General features: G+C 36.2%; 1 protein-coding gene across 3 annotated transcripts in view; it reads left to right on the forward strand.

The window, feature by feature from the left end:
* The window catches only part of COL11A1 (collagen type XI alpha 1 chain), a gene marked incomplete at both ends in the record, with an annotated part of 162,576 nt that overhangs the window by 112,828 nt on the left and 26,368 nt on the right, over positions 1–23,380 (forward strand). For all 3 annotated transcript variants that reach the window (XM_082483933.1, XM_082483935.1, XM_082483934.1), the window contains 12 exons: positions 4,386–4,493; positions 5,014–5,121; positions 6,179–6,232; positions 9,998–10,051; positions 11,049–11,156; positions 12,949–13,002; positions 14,068–14,121; positions 14,224–14,277; positions 21,890–21,943; positions 22,444–22,551; positions 22,746–22,799; positions 23,092–23,145. In XM_082483933.1, coding sequence (XP_082340059.1) covers positions 4,386–4,493; positions 5,014–5,121; positions 6,179–6,232; positions 9,998–10,051; positions 11,049–11,156; positions 12,949–13,002; positions 14,068–14,121; positions 14,224–14,277; positions 21,890–21,943; positions 22,444–22,551; positions 22,746–22,799; positions 23,092–23,145 — 864 coding nt within the window. The remainder of the gene's footprint in view (positions 1–4,385; positions 4,494–5,013; positions 5,122–6,178; positions 6,233–9,997; positions 10,052–11,048; positions 11,157–12,948; positions 13,003–14,067; positions 14,122–14,223; positions 14,278–21,889; positions 21,944–22,443; positions 22,552–22,745; positions 22,800–23,091; positions 23,146–23,380) is intronic.

Below are 23,380 nucleotides of genomic sequence, written 5' to 3' on the forward strand. Positions count from 1 at the left end.
GCACAGTATCAACTGCTTCTTCACTTTATAAATCCATTCCTGTTGGGACCACATTTCCTGTTAAGGTAAACATAGTCACAGAATTAATCACTTAGGGAGCTCAGGAATTTTTGCATATTGTTTTCCCAATCTTTGTGAAATAGATGTAGTGGTAGCAGGAATTGTGGGAAGAGTGGAAAGAGAGTTTGAAGGGTAAACATATTTTTTTAAAAATATACCTTGAGTTCACTGTAGTGCAAGTGGGCCACTTGAGGCACAAGCAGCACCAAGCTGACCTGAGAGTATTCCAGACGTTCTCAGTGGGATTCTTTTACTATTTTATCTCTAATTACTAACTTGTTATCTTTTAAGTGTTTTCAGTGAAAAAAGATGCATAGATGCCCTTAATACTGGGTTTCTGTGCATCTGCAAGGAGCACAATTAAACCACAATACCTTGTTTCACAGTAGCTCATAGCAGACCATGAGCGTCAAATAGTCCTAAAATATTTTCCTGTCTATTTTTAGCCAACAGAGGGTACATACAGAAGTGTAATTATAGTGGAGTCTTCATTTGCCATTTATAATAAGAAGGGAATTCATGCCACTGGACGATTTTCCTCCAATTCCCTGCCAATACCAATTGCTTCTAACTAGCATATATAGTCAATTAGAAGCTTTATTTGGCTAGTGCATACATCTGCAAGCATACCAAACAAATGACTGTGCATGCCAATTACTGTGCTTAGAGGGATTTGGACAAAAGAAAGAGATGCATGAATGCACTCCAGAGCAAGGGTTTTTTCTGTGGTTTTTTTTTTTTTGTTGTTGTGAGTTTTTTGTTTGTTTTGGTTTGGGGTTTTTTAACAGTTTTCTTTTATCTGCCATCTTTGTCTTCTGTTTGTTTTCTTCCCTTCTCATACTGCTGTGTTGAATGCTGAATGCTGATGAGAGAAAGCTCTTTAGAATGTCAATCAGTCATTTTCCATTAGCTCATTTAGGAATAGGATGCCCAAATTGGACTCGGAACAAGCCAGCTGTAGGCTACCAAATTATCAGTACTGAGCTATCTAGAGCGATCTTCCTCTCTGTGATAACATTTTTCAGTCATGGAGATCTTCACTTGTTGAGTATTTTGTTAATCATCGGTAAAAAGTATTGCTGCTACTATGTAATGTATACAATAGCTATAATTACATATCTCACAGAAAGAGAGATAAAAAGGTTACTAATGAGTTTATAGTCCGTATAAGAAAAATACAAGACAAAGCATAACACTTCCATTCTGTAGAAAAGTTTTAAAAACCCCCACAAATTAATAAACAGATTCCAGGATGTGAGTACCACTGCAAGTCCGCAGGTTAACAAGGAGTTTAGTAATAATATATGGGGATTGTTTCATAGTGGGACAGAGTGAAAAAAAAAGGTAATAAACATAGAAAGAGAGAACAGACTTAACAAGCTGCCTAAAATGCTTTTCTGAGTTGTGAATATAATTTAATGTGTTCTGCTTTGATCAGAGGCCATTCTCCCAGAGAAACGTGAGGATCCTTGAAAACAGGAGGTGTACTTCTTGTTCATAACTCGTGAAATTCAAGTATAATAACTAAAAATGATGCAAAGATAAACGTGAAAAGTTGGCTGAGTAAAAAGAGCTACTAGAAATTATGGCTACTGTTAGTGTCTGCTGTCTGATATAGGAAAGATCTATGAGTTATTTGGAATTTTTTCTTGCTCTCTATTCTTGCATCGTACTGATGAGATGACCTAAAATTGTTTAGCTGATGAAAGCTGACAAGATCAGAGACCATGGCAGTATGGCTGCAGGGTAGTGAATTTTTCTTGTTGAATTCACTGAAGTCTTAGGAAGTAAAATAGCAGAAATGGGACTGAAACTTAGGCAGCTACACAGACTTGAGGAGAAAAAAAAAAGAAAAACAACACCTGGAAGGATAAAGTCATCTATGATTCTTGCACAAATACTTTTTCTGAACACTCATGCAAAATTAGATCTTACTGAGATAACTTGCAAAAATATTTGGAGTAACCATTCAGCATTCTCTTCTGCCATAGTTACCTGGAGGGAAAAGCATCTTATTATAGAATTAGTACCAGTTATACTAACAGAGTCAGGCCAGGAAAAGTATGCCATGAATAAAAGCAAAAAATTGGGCCCTTATAGGTGAAAGCATCTTAAAATTCCAATATTCCAAGAGCCAGCAAATTTGATCTTGCTTAAACATGGAAAAAAAAATGGCTATTCAGAGGCCCAGGCTACAACACCTATTACTTATCCATTCCATGATGTATTATGCCACTTCCAGTATATCAGTTGGAAAAATGAAATTATCAATAACTTTAAAGTGTTATCTTATAGGTGTCAAGCTGAAAAGCTGGGGAAATGTTACTATACAGCAAACAAACCTTGAACAGTGCTCTGTTGATGCAAAAATTGTAAGTTATTTAAAAGTCAGAAAACAAAGATGCTGTAAAAGTGTGAAAATATAGACATTTAGAGGTAGAGGACAGCTGTCTTTCCTTCTCAATTTCCAGTGACTCCACAAATTTCAAGGTTAACTGTGTTGCTCTTAGTGAAATAGTTTTTCCCATTAGACTTGTAAGCACAAGCCTAGCTTGTATATAATGGAACAGAATACTCCGTTGTCCTTGTGCCCATGCTGCCCTATCTACAGGACACAGGAAGGATGTACAGTATCTTGAATCCTCAGGAAGTACCAGGACTGGCAAAGCTGAACTTCCTGTCAGAGTTCTCAGCCAGGGATAGTGCAGAAAGCACAGAGAAGCTCCAACATTCTTCACGCTCTGCCTGTACCCAGGAGAGCATCACGATTCTGTCTCCCTGCACGTGCTGAGTCTTGTGGAGAGACAGGAAAAGGCAGGTTCGATGGCAGTTAACCTCTGTATCAAGACACAGGAAGCTTTTTCCCTGTGCTATCATGAATCTGTTTCACTATACAGAAGAATACTTGGTCAGAATTTGCCTGTGTGATCAAGGAGATATTAGGAATTCAAGTGTAAATGTCTTTTACTCCCTGTCATTTTCTTGCTGTGATGTGCCTCCAAACAAGTGTCCATTTCTTTGCTTAAATATTACAGAGAACTTTGCATACAGATCACTGTTTGGAAATTAATCCAGCTTGCAAAAAAGATTTAAAATCAGTACTCCACATTATGGCTTTTGACTACATGATAAACAAATACAGATAGACCAACATTTAACATTTTGATTCTGAAATTCCATTTATTTGAGTAGAAGTTATAATCTATACTATTATCTGTTCCCTGGTATCCTTTTAGGAAGGGGTTTTAGTACCAGAACACCTTGTTTCCTTTCCTTTTTCCCCTTCAGCACTATTTAAAAGTATACGCCATCTGTATTCTTAGAAAGTGCAATAAATAAGATGGGAAAAAATTAGTCCACCCTAGGTGCTTTGTTTTTAGAGCACTGCAGATTTTTACATACCCAGTCATTCTCTACATTTTATCTAGTTAGCTCAATCCAGCAGAAACCATAAAGGCACAGGTCAAATTATAAAAGGTTATGGAGCTCAGTTTTGTGGCAGATTGACATATTTAAAAGAAAGGTTGGCTTTTTATGGAACAGCCGTAAGCCCTATACTGCTTCAAAAGAAAGAACTGACGGAAGGTAGAAATGAAATTTTCACTTATGGATGCTTTTGTAGTTTCAGATAGAAAAAAAAAGACTTATTTAGACAATTAAAGGAATACAGCAATGACAATGATATGCCTGATTTAAAAGTGAGGCTTATAAATATTAGAGTAAAAATTACTCCTCTCTGCTATTGTTCTGTGTATGAATATATTCTGGAATACACAATTCCAGTGTTTTTTCCTCATACAGCACCTGTATTTTCCCTTTAAATTTGCAATATTAGATTTTTAACTTTTTCTGTGCTTATCTAAAGATTCTTGTACATCCAAGCCTCCTCTGTAGGAGACATCAAATTAGTTATTATACTTGACCAAAAATTTGGGCTGTGGTGTGGGTTAGTTCTGTATTTTAATATGGTGAATATTCTTTCATCAAAGCAGTATGTTAGTGTATTTTGGAAACACAGAGGGGAAAAAAGTTCTTGAAAACAGGCTGAAGCTCACTCCTGTTATGATGAACAAATACAGGAAAGGGTATTTATGAAAAAAAAAAAAAAGTTCAAATTAGTATTGAATGCAAACTATAGAGTGTGAACTTCAGGTTAGGTCTTTCAGCCTTTTTCTTTACTGGTACACATGCTGAATGTGTACCCTTCTACCAGCTGGAATGTCCCTGAATAACAGGTATTTTCTCTGTTGACCTGGGTGATGAAAATTACCAACAGTTAACAGGGCTGTATCAGAATTCTCTTATAATTTTTTATTTCTTTCCAGGGTTCACCAGGGGAACGTGGAGCAGCAGGCACTGCTGGCCCAATTGGTCTACCAGGTCGTCCTGGACCTCAGGGTCCTCCAGGCCCCGCAGGGGAGAAGGGTGCTCCTGTACGTAATCACAGTCACATAAACCTATCATAGCACAGACTTTTTGTTCCAGCATGTTATTTTTTCCCACTCTAGTATTTACCTATTAAACATATCCTCATAATACCTTTTGTATTTACCTACTCCTTTTGTATTTACAATTAAGTAAATAGCAAAACATTTATTGTCATACCTTTTAACACCCAAGACGGGTTAAACCCATTATTATCACCGCAGGGAGTGAATATAATAAAAAAGTTTCTCAAATCAGTCTTTAATTAAAACTTTGTACCCATCCACTGTGCATTAGGGTACAAGTTTATTTGTAATCAGCTTCCATTATTACTTAGTATAATTTTCTGATACATTATCTTCCCTTTATAGTTTCCTTTCTGTTGTTTTTGGGTTGGTTTTGGTTTTTTTGTTTGTTTGTTTTTGGTTTTGGTTTTTTTTAATTTGTATTGGTAATGTGATTCCCTGTACTGAAATTTTCATTAGTCTTTTGTGGTAATGTGGATCACTTTCTTTTATTCAAAACCAGGGTGAAAAAGGTCCTCAAGGTCCAGCTGGACGTGATGGAGTACAGGGTCCTGTAGGACTTCCTGGTCCTGCTGGTCCTAGTGGTTCTCCTGGAGAAGATGGTGACAAGGTGAATCATTATAATTGATATTAGTGCATCTGTGAGAAGATCTGTCAGTACAGTTCTCTGGTTGTAGCTTTTCTCACAATAAATATGGTGACAAAGCAACCCTTACCCCTGCCTCCCCAAAACTCCCTCCACCCCCTTGAAAAAAAAGCTAAAAAACCCTTCTGTAATCAGATGTCTGAGGGGCAGATGCCATGGGACATTGGGATTTGTGTTCAAGAACTAGTAGACTAACATTTATCCTGGCAAAGAAACAAGGATGAAAGTGTGGCAAAATAAATCAAAGTATATGATTTCAAAATTGATTTTTGCCTATTATAGAAACTTGGTTTGCTGACTGAGTAAGACAAAATGTTCTCAGTAATGTATAGTGATTTGGAACTGTTCTTGATAGGTTGAGGGTGTCAAAATAATATGTCCACAGCAGAGATTTTCTGTTGACTTCTGAGAATTTAGGACACGGCACCTTTCAGGATCGTCTTGCATGTTTGCTTGAGCCAGCACTGTTTTATTAGTTAGCATAGGGTAAAGGTAAAGATTCTGAGGTTCGTTTTTATGATGCATGAGTGTTATTTATCCCACAGAGAATATTTTCTGATATAATTGTCTTTTATTATTGTATAAGGAAAACTTTTTTTTCTGATATGATTTCCTGGTGATTTGAATAATTTTGAAGTTTTGAAATATTGTACGCTACAGTGAGAAGCAGTTCAGTCAGCTACAGTTAGATGAGTCTGTAAATCAGGGTGCTTTCATTATAAGTTCATATTGAAGGTGACATGAGGAACAGAGTTTCCTTTATTTAGAGCTCAGTTGCACTATACTTCAAAGCCAGGTCTTGCTGCCCTTTGCAGTACAGCAATCAATATCTGGATTAATATGACATAGTATTGATCGATGCAGAATTGCCCCCTTTAGGCCTTCACACTTGAAGCAGCAGGATAAAACACAGAATAATCATATCAAAGGGAACATTTAAAGCTACTGTGATATTGACTTCAGCTAAGTGTGAAGGAGACCATTTTAAACAAGAAGTTTAACTTTTAACTTTCAATTACAGGGTGAAATTGGTGAACCGGGTCAGAAAGGTAGTAAAGGCGACAAGGGAGAAAACGTGAGTAGCAAAATCCTTTGTCCATTACAGTCTTCATAAATAAAAAGTATTCATGCATGAAGTATGCAGGTAGCCTTGCTGCATCAATGAACAGAAACAAAGACATACTTCAAAAATCTTTCTTCAAAATAATGTCGAGTTTTAACACAACACTAGAGGTTTCTACGTACAGACCCATGCATATATATATAGTATTTCTCATATTTCTTAAGATTACAGAATCATTAAAAGATAGACTCGGTAAACTACATTACTAAGCACCCGTCCTATATCATTTTAATTCATCCATTCTACACTTGAACTGGGAGAGACCAAGAATATACGTACATTCTCTAATTTATTAAGTTAACTTCACTGACTGGATTGTGTGAACATACCCAGCTTTAAATTCTTAGCCATAATGATGAAGAATATGAAGACTCAGTAGAGAAATCTACTAATACAGTTTTAAAATTTTTAAAGAATATCTAATTCTTGGAGAGCACGCTTAACTGAATGCAACATTTCAGAACAGCAAAGACCTCCAATGAAATGGCTTATACGAGCTTTCAAATATTATCACTAGGCCTGTTAGTGAATCAGGCTTCTACTATGTAATCTGAAATGGTTTTGTCATCAAAGTTGTTTCTAAAGTTCATAACTAAGCGTATTTACTGTCTTGAAAACACTGTGTACTTATGATTAAAAACTTATAGAGCATCATAAAAGTAGACTGCTTCTAAAAATTGCACCAAATTTATGGTTTACACATAATCAGATGATGTTTTATAGGAGGGTACATACAAATTCAAGCAAATAACAGTTTTATGATAATTTCATAGAAAAAAATGCGGAGACAAAATGTGGAAAAAATGACAAGGATTTTTTTGTTTTGTTTTAAGGATAAGCTTGTCCTTTTCAGTTATTTATGTGAGAAAGATTTCCGCAGTTTCCAGTGCAGAAAACGCATACTTTTCACAATCCTATTTTAACAGATCAAATCACAAGTGCCATGTTATAATTAACTATTTGTAATGCCCCGTTAACACAAGGAATATGGATGAGAGAGCACTTCTATTATAAACCCCAGTTTTCCAAGAAACATACATGTAAACAAGTTGTAAACAAATTCTGCGTCAGACTAAAATTACTTCTGCATAATCTGAGCTGAATGCTTTGGTTGAGTTGGTAAAATTAATTTATCAAATTAAAACATTTTTAAATGTCAGATTTAAAACTATGGACTTGTTTCCAGTTAACTGAAAATCAGTCTTAATCTATTTGCTGTTGTGGCTGTAAACCAGCTGTGGGATACACAGAGATATGCACAGCTCCTCATTGTCCACCTAAAGAGGTTCGTTACAGTACAGGCCCTGTGTACACAGAAAAATCTGGCATTTAAAGGAAAGGGCGGAGGTAGCAGATGAAGCAGGTCACGGTCCAGTTCCACTTCGGGCTTTGCGTGTGATCACATGCATATCCTTCTGTTTTTCCTTTTGACATCCCTCTTCATCAGAGATGCTTCCACATCAGAGAAATTCAGAAAAAAACACATGCTACACTTTTCTATTTCAGAGCATTTTAGCGTAGCTAGTTATGCTGAGCATTAGACTGTGACCACAGATCCCATAGTGAGTACTAATGTAGTTGGGCATGTTCCAGCAGACCTGCTTTACAAATCAAGTGTCTGCAGCGTAACCATTTGAGAATGGACCCTATACTCTCAGTCTCAAGGTTTAAGGCATTTGGGAATCTCCTTGAAACACAGGATTCAGTGTCCATGCCTGCTTAGTTGAAGTGAATGTTACCCTATTTGAAGTAATGTGTATGGAATCCTCTTCGCCCTCAGTTGCAGTCATTCAACCCTGACAATTTCAGAATGTGTTTATTTCAAATCTGCTTTCCTTTAAACGCGCTGACAGATATATATTGGGGCAGGGAGGAAGGGCCTTGTTGGTCATCTCTAAAAGATTCTGAAGTGGAAGTAAGTACCTAGTTCTGAAATCAGCGGACATAAAGAATATATATTCACAATACCTAAACGCCCAGAAAAGCCCTGATGGGCATTTAGAGCCTAATCATAGCAAGGACCCTGAGCAAAGAAGAATTTATCCCTCTTTCCTGTTTAAGAAGAGCTGGAAACATCTTCAATTTCCAGTTGAAACTACCAAGGATTTACGTTTGGGGTTTTAACTATACTGTGCCTAACAAAAAATACTATGTTGCCATATCCTAGCTAGGGACAGCACAATTCTATTGCTGATGTACATCCTCTCTTGAGCTTCAAAACCTCCACTGCTACCACAGCTGCCTTTATTAACTGAAGATTCTCTCCTGATGATTCTGATCAATCTCTCTCCACTTGCCCTCCAGAGCAATGGAAAAAAGAGTCTGTCCACATGTCCAAATATCTTCTCATTTATCAACAATTTTCCAGCAATACTTTGTATCAAAATGAGTATTTAAGTGAGATTAAAAATATGTAGGTCTCATTCTGGAGCCTATAAAAGGAAGGAGCAGGCAGAAGCATCCTGCAGAGTGTAGAAGCAACCTGTTCCATTCCAATATCATTATTGTTTTTTAATTCATGCATGCTAATTCCCTTTCTCATGGTAACCCAGTCAACAGGAGCATTCCTAGGAGTCCTCTCATTTAGATATGTCACCATAGAGGCTAAAAAGCTTTGCTTCACCTATTGCCATCAGGTATGTGATGAAAAGATTATAAAAGAGAAGAAATGCATAGCTTGACACTTCAAACTCCCTAGAAAACAAGATACTCTAAAATATACATAGAATCCAAAGAAAGAAATGGACTATGAGACTTAAGTAGTCCCTTTTCCTAATCTCCTTATAAAGGGTACAATAATCTAATTTTAGCCCTAGGAAGGTCTTTAAATCCAACCATTATTCTGCACTAAATTAGAATTCCCAGCCTAGAAACTGCAGACAACTTCATTCCCATGTGAAATAGCAGACCAGCTGTTGCCAGGTGTAAGGTTTTATGCTTTCTTAGCTTCACTTTTTATCAGTCTAATCTCTCTAGCACATAATTTTAACTCCATCATAAACTACTATCTTCCATTCCTATACTCTCAGTTAGATAGCTTCATTGCATCACATCTGCATAACTGACTTCTAAATTATGCACAATATAACTTAGAAGGTGATTATTCTGTAAGGAGACTGAAAAAAATAAGAATTTCCTCTCAGAGACATATTTTTTGGCATTCTGTTGAAGAGAGACTTAATACCAAAGAGAATGTGACTCCCAGTGCTCAACAAGAACTTTTTCACATCTCCTGGAGGTCAAAATAAGCTTTGTTCTGTTGCAAAAACCATTTGCAATTTCATAAAAACTAATCCAAATAATAAACATTCCATTTAAAGACAGATTGTTAGATGATGCTTTAAAGGTTGACTTTCTGCACAAATCTCATTGAAAGGTCTGATATTTTTAATGGTGAAAAAAAAAAGTTTTTAATTTTGATTCATGTTTGCATGGGAATCTATTTTAAATATTCTGAAACATTACAAATGCACTTGCAATAAATGCCAGTATTAGGTCTATTATAGGTGTGCAAATCTGAGTCTTTGAGAGATAACCAAATGATTGTTTGTACCAAATGGAAGAGACTTGTGAATAATGCTACATCTGCTATGGAGAAATGTAGAAATGCTTAATAAACCTTGATCGTGCAGATAGGGTTGTCTCTATGTTTGCTTTTAATCTCATTCCAGATGCCATAATCACTAACTTTTCCTTTTGGATATTTGTTTGTTGCAGGGTCCTCCGGGTCCACCAGGTCTCCAGGGTCCTGTTGGTGCCCCTGGTATAGCTGTAAGTAGCTTATTCAGCTCAAACCCCAGTCTTGCCATAATTCACCTGGTACTTAGAAATTCTTTGAACCACGTGCTCCTTACTTATATTTGAATATATTTCAAATCACTATTAACAGTTCTATCATTGTCCCCTTACATGCAGTTGTTCATTGTAAGCAAGCCTGCTCAGGTGTTACTTTATTTCAGATATACAGCAGGGCAATAATTTGAAGGAATTACTAAAAATGAAATAGTATAAATAGCGAGTGGGGCCCATTCTTTCAGTGAACTTGTTTGATGGTTTGTATGACAGGCAGTAGTAAAATCAGCTCGGTACTAGATGCATTTAAAAGAGTATCTCTTTTTAAAATCCACCTGAGACAAGGTGGATTGATTTTTATTTTTATTTTTATTTAGAAAGCTTTGAATTCTTCTTCCATGAAGATTGGTAGAACTATATGCTACGCATATTTGCTAGTATGTAGGCATTCAACAGCTAGAATGTTTATGCAGACATCACAGAATGACAGAATAATCAGGGCTGGAAGGGACCTCTGGAGATCATCTAGTCCAACCCCCCTGCCAGAGCAGGGTCACCTACAACAGGTTGCACAGGACAGCGTCCAGGCGGGTTTTGAACGTCTCCAGAGTGGGAGACTCCACAACCTCTCTGGGCAGCCTGTTCCAGTGCTCCACTACCCTCAAAGTGAAGAAGTTCCTCCTCATGTTAAGATGGAACTTCCTATGTTCAAGCTTGTGCCCATTGAAAGAGAAGAGGTATTCAAGGAAAATTTTTGTGGGATATGCAGTATTATTTGACCAACATTAAATGAGGGTGTATGCTCGTATTCTATTTGTATAACAGATTTCATTCAATCAAGGTGGCATACATGCATTTATAAAGACATTAGGAGCGGTTCTGAGCCCTCTTGTAGTTGTTTTCCAGTGATTTCAGTGGAGCTTTTTCTCTTATTATCAGACCTGTGATATTTTTGCTTTTCGCTCTTTCCAAATAGGGAGGTGACGGGGAGCCAGGCCCAAGAGGTCAGCAAGGGATGTTTGGGCAAAAAGGTGATGAAGGTCCTCGAGGCTTTCCTGGCCCTCCAGGCCCTATTGGCTTACAGGTAAATTCCTTTATTATTATGGTTTAACAAGAGCACTTCTTTTTACTGAAGCTACACATTTTAAAGAAAATTTTCAACCTGGAGGAGTATTTGACACGTTCTAGTCATTTACTGTATTTTCACAAGAGGTTTTGGCAACTGTCGTGGTTTAGGAGAGCAAAATAGTTTGTTTCTCAGTGATACCATCACAGACACTACTTGTATTCTGAAAGATCAGCAAAAGTCCACAGTGGTTATACACTGCTGCCATCATTGGCAGGTTCCTGTAGTTTCATGTTTCTTCCTCTTAAAATTGTTATTTTATGAGTCAAAAAAAACCCAAAGCAAGCATACAGTAAAATGTAGGCTTCTCACTGCAGAATCCAGAGAATTGTAGTTTAAAAATCCTACTTTTTCAAAAATTTAACTTGCTTAAATATAGCAAAACAGAGAACAAGACATTTAGGACCTTTCATTCATTACCATGCTTTAAGCTGTAATATGAATCATATATATTCTCTTTTAAAAAATGGAAAATTATAGCAAGTGTTTGAATATATTAAACAGTATGCCTCTTTCTATCCACCGTGCGTGAACTGACTCTTTCACTAAGCCAATCCTTAACCTGTAACTATCATTTTTTAAATTCTATTACATAATGCAGTTCACAAAAGTTACAATGACGCTTATAAAATATTGCAGACCTCCATGGAAGAGGAAACGTTCATTACTGCACCAACACATATGTCTTGTGTAGATTTATATTGCCTTTGAAATTGAAAATGTCTTTATTTTCAGAAATAATAACTCAGAGAAAAATAATTCCTAAATTTTATTATGAATTGTAACGTTTTTTACTATTTATTAATATTTTACTCTTTTTTACTAGAGAGTGAAATGAAATTATCCTTGTTATTTTTCTCAGATCTAGGATACTGTTTCAATTGATGTTTTTCAATAAAGTCCACCTTCACATTTTAAACTTAATGAGCACTAAGCTACATAAATATAAAAATCAATTAGGTTGAGACGCAAATGCAATATTTCAAATGAGGATTTTTATTTATCTCATTAAGATTTTAATTTGAATATGTTGGTCCATGGACCGAGATCCCATATGTGCTACTGGTATTGCAGTACCATTGAGAAATCAGGAGTTTCTTTTATTCAGTAATGCAATTCTCATGGTAATTATGAACTGTTAGGGAGTAACAACTTTCTCTGTCTTATATATATTATTCCATGGTAGCTGTATCATACTTACTACAGTTAAATTCTACTGGTATTACTTACATTGGACCTTAAGTATGAAGTATTTTTGTTCATAAAAGTGATCATTGGTAATTTTGAATATTTATTACCTTAATTGTGAATTTACTTGCTATTTAATTTTGATAGTATTTTTAAAAATAAGGAAGTTTCTAGCAAAAGGAGTGGAAAGTAAAGAAAATCTGAAAAACTCTACGGGCCTATCTAGATTATCTTACAGTCAATTTGTGGCAATTTTACTTACATTTTGAAATACTAAATGACAAACACCTCAAGTACTTCTTGCCAAAAGGAACTGAAAGGACTCCCAAAATAACATGTCCAATAATGCATTACAAATGCAACACATTTGCTGTAATCTAAAAAAATGCTTTTCTTTTTTTTTGTTTTATTGCAAATAGGTTTTGTTTTCTTGTTCGTGTCCCCCCCCCCCAAGTTTCCAAGTTTCCCATATAGATCTGATTTATATTGTTTCGTATTGATTTATAACTCGGCATTTTGGGTACCCTACTAATAGTTTTCTTTACTCTTCCATGTGCTTTAGGGTCTGCCTGGCCCACCAGGTGAAAAGGGTGAAAATGGTGATGTGGGCCCAATGGTAAGACTTCTTCCCCATTAGTCATTCTGGGGACCATAAATATCACCCGGGTATTATTGCCTTTTCTGTAGCTCACCATTTGATAAGCTGCTCCTGAATTTGGTGCCTGAGTATGAAACATTTTGTGTAACATAAACTGTTTCTGGGCTTTACTTTGCTTTCCAACATCCAACATAAGAGACATTTCGATGTGGTGTTGGGGGATATGGTGTAGGGGAGAACTTTGTAGAGTAGGGTAGATGGTTGGACTCGAGGATCCCAAGGGTCTCTTCCAACCTAGACAATTCTATGATTCTATGATTCTATCTATCTCTTCATCTTTAATATCAAGATTTATGTAACTTAAAAATGAAGAGTAGGTGGCAGAGCAGATGCTATGTATGTCTAAGACAGGACAGTGGCAAGCGGGATCAGGGAAGAAAGAGAAAAAGGAGAGACCACTGCACCAGAGAGTTTGGAGCAGTTTTTCTGAAATTCAAGGCATTGTACCTTAGCTTCAGGTAACTGCGGGCAGGAAGATGGTAAACACTACTTGGCTATATTTACTCTGTTTCTCTGGGTGATCTTGAGACTACATTTTCCAACTGTTTATACTGTTGACAGAATGCCTTCTGGGCCTGTCCTGACTGAAATACAAGCTATATGGTATACGTTTGCCTCTAACTCCATATGCCAAACCTGAATGCTTTATGATCGCCCATCTGTAGGCACCACGGTGCAGTACTCTCACATGGCTGTTACCAGACAGATAAGCTACTCCAGGGTCTTTGTGCAGGGTAAGAGGTACGTAGTTAACCTGCAGGGAAAATACAATGCAGGAAACCAATCCTCAGGAGTCCTAATCATCAGATCATTTCCAGCTCAGGTACTGTGTAACATAGCCTGGATCCTCTGTCACCTTATGAACTCATGCAATGGGCAGCAATCTGGCCCTGCTGTTTCTGTAGCACTGCAAAGATGAAAAGTCCTCTAGAGACTGAGTATATTATTTTTCATTGGCCAAAAAAGCCCCAATGGTTTTATTCTTCATGACTGTAACTATATAAAATTGTCTCTTTGATACAGGGTCCACCTGGCCCTCCAGGTCCAAGAGGTCCCCAGGGTCCTAATGGAGCTGATGTAAGAAATAACCTTTCTTTTTTTTCCTCTCCATAATTCAGTAATAAGCACTATATTTGAGATAACTATATTTGGGATAATTAACATCTTTTATCATTGTAGGGTCCTCAAGGTCCTCCAGGTTCAATTGGCTCTGTTGGAGGTGTTGGTGAAAAGGTAAGCAAGTGTTGATAATATCCTAGAAAGAGAAAACATTGGGATATATGTTTTGATTCTTCTTCAGAGCTATACAGATATATTACAGTTCCCAAATATCCTTCATTGACCTAGTAATTGTTCATAGTGACCAAGTTATACTCCTAATGGCTGACTTACCATGTTTGGTCTTTTTATTTCACATTTTACATCAGAAAAATACTGTCAGAGGAAAAGAGGAAAGAGCTTTGGAGCAGAAGAGGTTGCTTTCATGTGAAGGATTAAACTAAGGTTATAGTGATTTCCTCAAATACATGGTTTGATGCCTACAGTAGCATTATTGGCGTCAAGTGTTTTTAATTTTATACCAGTGTGGCTTAGAATATCATATAGCCCTCTTATCAGAACATTAAGAATATAAGCTATTATCTAATGTATCAGTGGTAAACACATCTGTGAGGTGAAGCAGACCTGAAGCATCAATATATATCCGTTCCTCATACAGAGAGATACAGTTCCAATAAAGTCAAATGTTTGAAGATCAGTTGTGTTAGTTGAAAACCTGACTTAAGACTGATGCTTCATGACATTCATTCATCAAAATTACTTTCATTGCTAGTTTCAGTTCTCTATTCAGAAAATTTCCTACCAGTATATGGGGTGGTTTTTTTTTTTAATTTCATATCTTACCCAAAGAACATGTCAGGCATCTTCCTTTTTCTTAAAGGAAAAATACTGTATGCCATAGACATAATGGCTTTTTTTGTGTGATTTATTTGAATCACCTTCATCAACTATTATAAAATACTGAGCAAACACAAAATTCAAAAGACAGTCTCTTGAAATTCCTATTTATGTTTATTTTAACAAGTTAGATGATCTCATCCATATCCTGCATGTTAAGCCTAAAAGCATTTTGCTATACTGTTACAGATTTAATATGATTTTTTTCTTTAACTTTGGATTTGGAAAGAAGATTTTGAAGGGAGCATAAGGTGAAGGAAACAGAATAGAAATACATTGCAGGCCTCTGTATAAATAACTTCTTGAGAAACTATGGAGATTGCTCTTTAGTATTTAAATATTTGCTACAGAATATCATATGTATTCAATGAAACACTGATATCAATGAATCCTAGAAGAGACATCCCTAGGAATGTCAGTATTGGTACTTTTTGAGAAAGCTCACAGTATTGATAACTTTTAATAATATGAAGCAAGTTTTCTCTTTTTCTTCCTGTCCCATCAGATAATTAAATGCACGGGTACCTTCTGCTCCCTTTCATTTACACACATATTCTCTTTGACACGGTGTACCAGTATCATACCTTTAGGTACAAATCCATCAGATCTATGAATTTACAAATAATGACTCAAGTACTGGGTCAATCAAAATCACTTATATTTGTCATGACCCTCTTCTTGATTACTGTCCAAAAGCATGTCACTCTGCTTTACGGAGATTTTAGGTATTCTTTCTTTACACAAGATAAGGAAGTTGCCATTGTTTTCCCAGGATCATTTGTATGACTAATAATAATAAAAAAAATTAAAATCTGCAGTTCATCCTACAGTATCTCACAAGCTTCTTGTTCCTCTGTGATAACAAAAGATCTTCCTTATGATGCTCTGCATTATCATCAACATCTACCATAAAATTTGGGGTTTGCGTCTGTTTTTTTCACTAAAAGTTCTTTTCTTTAAATAACCCTTCACTTTTATTAGGGCTACATCAAAAGGAATCACCAACTTCTTATCAGTATGAACAAACTATTCTTTTAATAGAATCCTCAGATGTTTCATGATTTTTTCTACATGTCTGTCAAATAAAGCACTTAGTAGTGCTCTGGGATGTGGTGAAGAGAGTACTAGAATAATGTAATATAATACATGGCTTCATGGAAAAATATCCTACCTTGTCTCTCTTCTTTGTCTTTTGAGATCAAAGGGTACTGAGCCCAAGCAGATGAAAATATTAACTTTATACTGTAGTTTTTTCATGGTAGCATTGTCATGTCTTAAGCTGACAGTGCTTCATTGCATTCCCTGGTTTCTTAGGATGTGGCTCTGAGCATCAACCCACCTCTTGGTAGCGGTGGCATTCTTGTGTCTTCAATCTTTTTTACCCATCATTGCGTAAGACATACAAAACACGATGCCCTCCTGCTTGACTGCATTATTAACAAAGATATTCCCTCTAATATCCCAATTTTGTGACATTGTTCCTCCAGTCTATCTTAAAAGAGAGCTTGGCCTCATGAAGAGCTGCAGGATTTGTTTTTTCTCTCTGAAAAGAGTACCAAAAATGTGTCTGAATGTAAGAGTTGGTATAGAAGGCAAAAAAAAAAAAAAAAGTTATTGGCAAAACAGAGTCTGTATGTCAGTGGAATACAGAAAAAAAAATGGGCACTGTGGGAAGAAAAATTCTTCCTGTGACCACTAGGGTACAGAGAAAAATGTTTATTATGAGAACACTACATCCAGGGTAGTACACATTATATCCACTGCTTCAGAAAAAAGCCCACCTTATATAATATTGTGGCCCATTGAAGTCAGTATGAATTTTGCTATTGGTTTCAATCACCTCTTTAATTTTTACTGTTTCATGATCAAATTATATTCCGGTCATTTTGGAAAAATATTGACTTATATTGAACTCCATATCCTTTGTTTCTCCCTGTGACTCTTCTATGTGATTTAGAATTCCAATTCGTGATAATCAGCCCACCAAATTTAATTCAAGAACATGAAATTCAGACTGTTTATCACTGGTTGTCATTTTTATTTCCTCCTGCTTATTTCCCATATTCTCTGCATTCACACAGAGAAGCTTCCAAGTATATTATTTTGGAAGTTTTATTTCTTCTAATTACTTTCCTCCTCCTTCTCAAGTTTTAGTACCTGCCGATTTATCTCCTAGTTACAACACCTTCCTTCTTAATTTCAGTTCCATTTAATGAGTTCTGCAAGCTTAGAAATCATAAAGAGGTGTTTTGTCAGGAGGAGTTCCCGCAATGGGTGGACGGTTCATGCTTTTAAACAAAACATGCATTTTCTCTTTTCTTTTTCTTCCCACATATTATTTCCCCAATGTTTTTCTTACTATGTCAGCATGCTTTGGCCTCTGCATCCCTTTCAGGAAAGACATATCATACTACAGATAATGCAATGCAGTGCTGATTGTAGAGTGTGGAAGAACATTTTGGTGTCCTCCCTGTCACTGTTGGGGAGTGAAAAGATTTGCTCGCTTTCATATTTGAATACTTAGACAATGAGATATTTTGCCATTAATACTGGGGTTTCAAAGCCCCCTTATCTTCTGGCAAATTATAAACAATTTTTGTCACAGTGCCATGTATTTTTAACTATCTTGTTGTTTCCTCTGCTGTACGCACAAAGGCCTAAATGTTCAAAGACATCTGCAGTACAAATGTGCATGTAGCCTTGCATTATTAATGCCTGTAGCCTCCGCGGAGCGGGCTAGAAGTCTTGAGACTTACACTCAATCAGAACCACTTAAATCCAGCTTCCACCCAGAGATTATTCTCTTTGTTGTGCTTATAATTAAGAAAAAGTGGAAAAACAATGCTTATGTCTAATTTGATATCAAAGGCCTAACACGCAGATACTCTAAATACTCAGTAAATTGCTCATGACTTCAAAACTGGGCCTTAGATGTTTTACAGCATCTAAGAATTTACAACACAGAGAGGAAACAGAACACATAATCCTAACCTCACACTTCTCTTCCACAAAGCCTAATCAAATAAATTTGCCTTTCTAATTTAGGCTAATTTCTGATAACTGCACTGCTATTCTTCCACTCTTTCTCCCTTCCACAGATTGTGTTAACCTGGCAGAATCAATGAGTAATGCAAAATTAATATCTGCAGAACCTAAGCATTCTTTCTGTACCCTCTCAGAGTTTAAATCTGTTTTAGTATATGAAAAAGACTGATGTTAGAAAACCGTGACACTCATCTGGGTTTATACTCCTTCCTATTATATCATTCTAAAATAATTTTTTAAATAGTACACTAATAAGGAGTCCAACACAGTAAACGTGAAATCAGTAGTTTACATGCTTAGTAAGTCATTGATTTATACTGCAGATGGAAGTGAGAGGACAAAATCAATTGAGTATTCTGGCCCTAAGTTTAAAAACGCACCTGATAAGTTTGCACAGACATCTTTTATGTGTACATATAATTTTTCCACACACCTGTGTGCGGACAATTGCTAAGGTACTTAACAAAGACGTGTATATGACAGTTTATGCTACCTGAATATCTGTCCTAACAAATGACTTTTAATAACTTTACATGACTTGCTGACTATGATTTATTCTCATCCTTCTCCATCTCTCCAACATGCTTGTAAACATAAGCTCTCCCAGAAGATATAGTACAGCTTTAGAATTTCTCTCTTGATTAAATTTATGTCTCCATAGAGCTATAATATATAACACAGTCACATATGCACGCCTATGTGAAAAGGGATTGTCTTCTAGAGTCACAATTTTTCAGTTTTTTTCTATTTTGTGTGGATGGCAAAAAGGAGCAAAAGTGTAACTGAATTCTTTTCATAACCGAGTCATTTTGCAAAGCTGTCTCTCATTCTTAGAAAATAAATCACTATGTCCCAGACTTTAACCAAAAGGTGGCAGCCTTCCATCCGCTATTTCTCTGTCTCTGTGCTTTGTATGGACAGTTCCCTGGAACTGGTCATAATAAGGAAAACAAAGGACTTTTAAACTACTGCCCTTAGCCTGATACATATCACTCTGCTTGCTTAATCTGAGGAAGCTTTCAGAGCCATGAAATGACATGACTCTTTGTAGTTTAGAATTTCTGTCTTTGCTTGTTGAAATTCTATCAGAGGAAGGCTTTGCCTAAGAAAGACCACACTAGCTTTTAAAAGATCTGACCTGATAACAAAAGAGGAAAAAAATTCCAGTGGTGGAATAAATCTATTTCCCAAAAGAACATGAGATATTTCCCATGGAGAAGGTGCATCGGATTCTGAATTAATACCATCCTTACGAAAAATGCAAAGAAAGACAAGGGCAAACAGTAACATACAGATTGCATAGCTTTTAGCTATAAATATGCACTCTGTAAATATATATCAGCTACAATTTTCTCTATCAAAGCATTGTTTACCTCCCTTAACAGCTGTCTAAAACAAGTAAAACCTTTCATAATACCTAATATTTGGAATATAAAAGTCGGTGTCAGAAAAAACAAGGACTGCATACGGGAAGAGTCACATCTTTTGATAGAGCAATGATTTAGAAGTATTAATGTGAGATGAAACTTTAACTGGTCTCATCTTTCACAGATGCCCTTTAAGGGGAACATCTTGACATTTTCTAGCCCTTCCAATTTTGCCGTCTTCCATACTGCTGCTTATTGGGGAGTTACTATGCACAGAACTCATACAGGCTGCCTGCATCTGCCAATTTCAAGATGCGTGCTATAGCAGGGACCCTTGAGATCCCAGGAGCAGAGTCCCGCCGTTGTCTCCAAGTATAGGTCAATCTGTCAGAAAAAGCCCAAAATCTCTTGTTGCATAATATAAAACGAAGATGTCTTTGTCAATGGGAAGGGTGAAGAGTGGATTACAAATCAAATGTGAATCATCATAAATTACAATATCATTTGGCAGAAAGGCAGGAAAAGAACTTACTCTCCGAGAAGCTTAGAAGGGGATTATACTGGCACAGGTGCTTGTCAGGCAAGACTTGGCACAGTTAGTGTTCTTATTCACTCAGTCCTGCAATGGGGACACCTGTTGAAGGGGTCTATACTGTGGATGCTGTTAGACATAATATATCTACTAACTTGAATAACGTCAATTTTTTTGCTAATTCCAGGCCTAATTCTCCATTGCTAGATAAATCTCATTTGTTTGATAGTAGGCATGGACAAAAAATACCCACTACTAATGATGCTGCACATTCAGTAAAGCTTGTGCAGAGGATAAGAAAATGAAGATTATGAGTTTTCCTAGAACACATACTTAATGCTTATTGACCTGAAGTACATACTAGTCTTTTTTAAAAAAAAATAATGAATGCTGTATCACAGAAGCAAACGAATATTAAGTACTAAGAGGAATCATTAATTTTTAAGACTGCTGCAAATTTAAGTATGTCTAATAAAACATGACACAGTTTCTAAAGGCAAATTCACCCTTTAAAAGTGCCCTTTCTAAAGGACATTTTAATATTGCTCCTAAAATTGTGGTAATCTATTAATTATCCTATTCTGGAATTCATTTTGGTACTCAGATCTTCTTCCATTCATCTAACGTAATATTTACATTGCGCCAAATTCTGGAGCCAGTGAGGTCATTGTGCTGCCATTAGCTTCTATGAAAAAAAGTTCAGTATCTACACCATAAGATTTGTTTAAAATTAATATTTTATGATTTACACATTGATACTGTCTGCGTGCAAATGACAGATATGCATGTTGTATTAACTGAATTGTCATAGAATGAAGAGGGGCATGCAGGTCATACAGGATATGAAGGTTACACAAATTTATTCCAAATCTGTGTTTCAGTTCAGTAGAGAAGTTTGGGTGAAATGCATTTTCAGCATTGAAGTACTCTTGTTTATAGGCATAATTATTGGCAAGGTTCATTTGGTTTCGAAAAAGAATGGGGGGGAGAGGAGGGGGGAGAATCTCCCCATTAGCAATTATATTGAGAAATCCTTTGGAATAAAAATATACCGTTCTTATCTCAGCACTCCATGACAACCACAAAGCAGATTCAGTTATCCTTTCGCAGATTTGTGTCTGTGATGCTAATAGCTAAATATTCTACTAACAGAGTAGTTTTCTATAAAGGTTTATTTATCAGACCACTGAGCTAGAAAATAATCAGACATAATAAACTTTAAAATTAATAACTGCAAAGACAGTCTTTGAGCCAATACTGCGTATTAGCTCAAAAAGAGACTGAATTAACTTAAAAATTCACTTAATAGTGTATAATCTTTGACTTGCACAGATTTTCTTCATATGGTGTTGTCCTCAAAGCCATCTGCTTTACTAAACAATTTCTATCAGCAGTAAACAAACAGTGTACACCTTTGTGGCCTGTGGTGAAAGTTTTACTAGCTGTTATACTATTATTTTGTCCTTATGTTTTTCTTTATGTAATTTTTTATTCTAACAGTAGCTAGAGCAATAACATCTTCACTTCATTGCCATATATTTCCAATTAGTATTCTCATATTGGTAGAAACTTGCTTCTGGGCAAAATGTATCTTTTAGAGAAAATTACATACACAGTGAATATACTTCTTTGGCTTCTCTGTGACTAGAAAGAAAGATGACAAACAGGAAATTTGCAATATATGTGATAATAAAGGGGAAGATCTTCCAAAGCCCAAAGGGAAGGTTAATCTCCCTGGCTCACTAAAATCTTAGTTTCATATATTCTCTCTAAAATTTCAGATTCCAGTTCTGCAAAACCACATGTAACTCAACCCCCTTTAGGTAGACCAAATAAAAGGCAGTTCCTGTAAACTGTACACATGAGTAAGCATGGTAATAACAGAAGTAAATTCATAGAAATATTCTCCTTAATGACTCATCAATTTATCCTCACACATTTACAGGGTGAACCTGGAGAAGCTGGTAACCCTGGACCTCCTGGAGAATCTGGAACATCTGTGAGTATTTTGGTTTTGTGTTATTATTAACCTTTATTATGGTGAACTAAGGTATCTGGTAGTGCTTACTTCAGAAGGCATTTAATCAGATTACTGGCGCACTTGTATACATTTTCTTTAAATTTTCAGTGAAGAACATATACCTTTAAAATGCAATTTGTTTCCTTATAATTATAGCCACATCTTGTAGTAACAGCTAGAAGACAAAGGTGAAGACTTCCTAAAAGAGTACCTATTTTTTCTTCCAAATGTATTAACTTTGACATGCATGTTTTTCTCTCTGAAGACAGTTCATTGATGCAAACTGGGTGCAGATGTTGGCATTCAGCCTGAGATTCAAGGTTTTTCAGTCTGAGGCTGAGGTCCTAATTTCACATTCACATGCCGGAATCTATTGATGAGTAACATTGCCCAGGTCTTAAAAACAGTTTTGCCATTGTAATCTTTTTTTAGCCATTCAATTTCCAGATGACATTTTTGTGTTCGCATGTTTTCTACAGGGTCCAAAAGGTGAAAGGGGAGAAAAAGGTGAGGCTGGTCCACCTGGAGCAGCTGGACCACCAGGTGCTAAAGGACCTCCAGGTGATGATGGGCCTAAGGGTAACCCAGTAAGTGAGCTTAACAATTTTAATATAAAGCACTGTGAAGCACTGCTGAAATTGTGCTACATATAGAACTATATATAGTTTTTCCGCATTTGAACTAAATTCATTATGTGCTTCATAAAATATTTGTGATGATTGCTACCTGGTTGTCAACGGATGACGCATTCCTTGTGGGTTTTTTTTCCTGATTTATCTAGGGCCCAGTTGGTTTTCCTGGAGATCCTGGTCCTCCTGGCGAACCTGGTCCAGCTGTAAGTATACTTAAAAAACAATTTTAGGACCTATTCTTGGTTTGCACTAAAGTCTATTAACCCTGCCTCCTACTTGTCTGGAGATGAGGCCTTGCCTGTATGATCTGTTGCTTTTCTGTTCGTGTATTTCTTAAGGCTTAAAAAAGCTTTAGAAATCTTTAAAAAGTTTTGAGAACTAGTGTCTTAGGAGAATGCTCTGTAGAAAAATAGTGCTCTTATGTTCGTATATGGAACTAAGTTACTTAATTTAGCTGAATTTTCTGTTTTATTTATTTTACCATGAATTCTGTAGGGTCAAGATGGTGTTGGTGGAGAGAAGGGTGAAGATGGTGATCCTGGTCAACCTGTGAGTTGTTTCTGTCATTTTATTTCAGCTGTGTGTTCTCTCGTATCGTAAGAAAGTATCATTTGCTGAATCAGTGGTTTCTATACATCCATACGCATAAAATATTTTCTAAATGGATTCTTTTTCCGTTATACTGAAAAATATCTATTTATTTCCTTGCAGAGATAGAACTGCCCATATTATAGTCACAATCAGAAGCAAGAACTCAATTTCTTTTAGAAGTAGAAACAAACGA

Source organism: Vanellus vanellus (genome assembly GCF_965231255.1).
Source record: "Vanellus vanellus genome assembly, chromosome: 5".
NCBI classification, from domain to species: Eukaryota; Metazoa; Chordata; class Aves; order Charadriiformes; family Charadriidae; genus Vanellus; species Vanellus vanellus.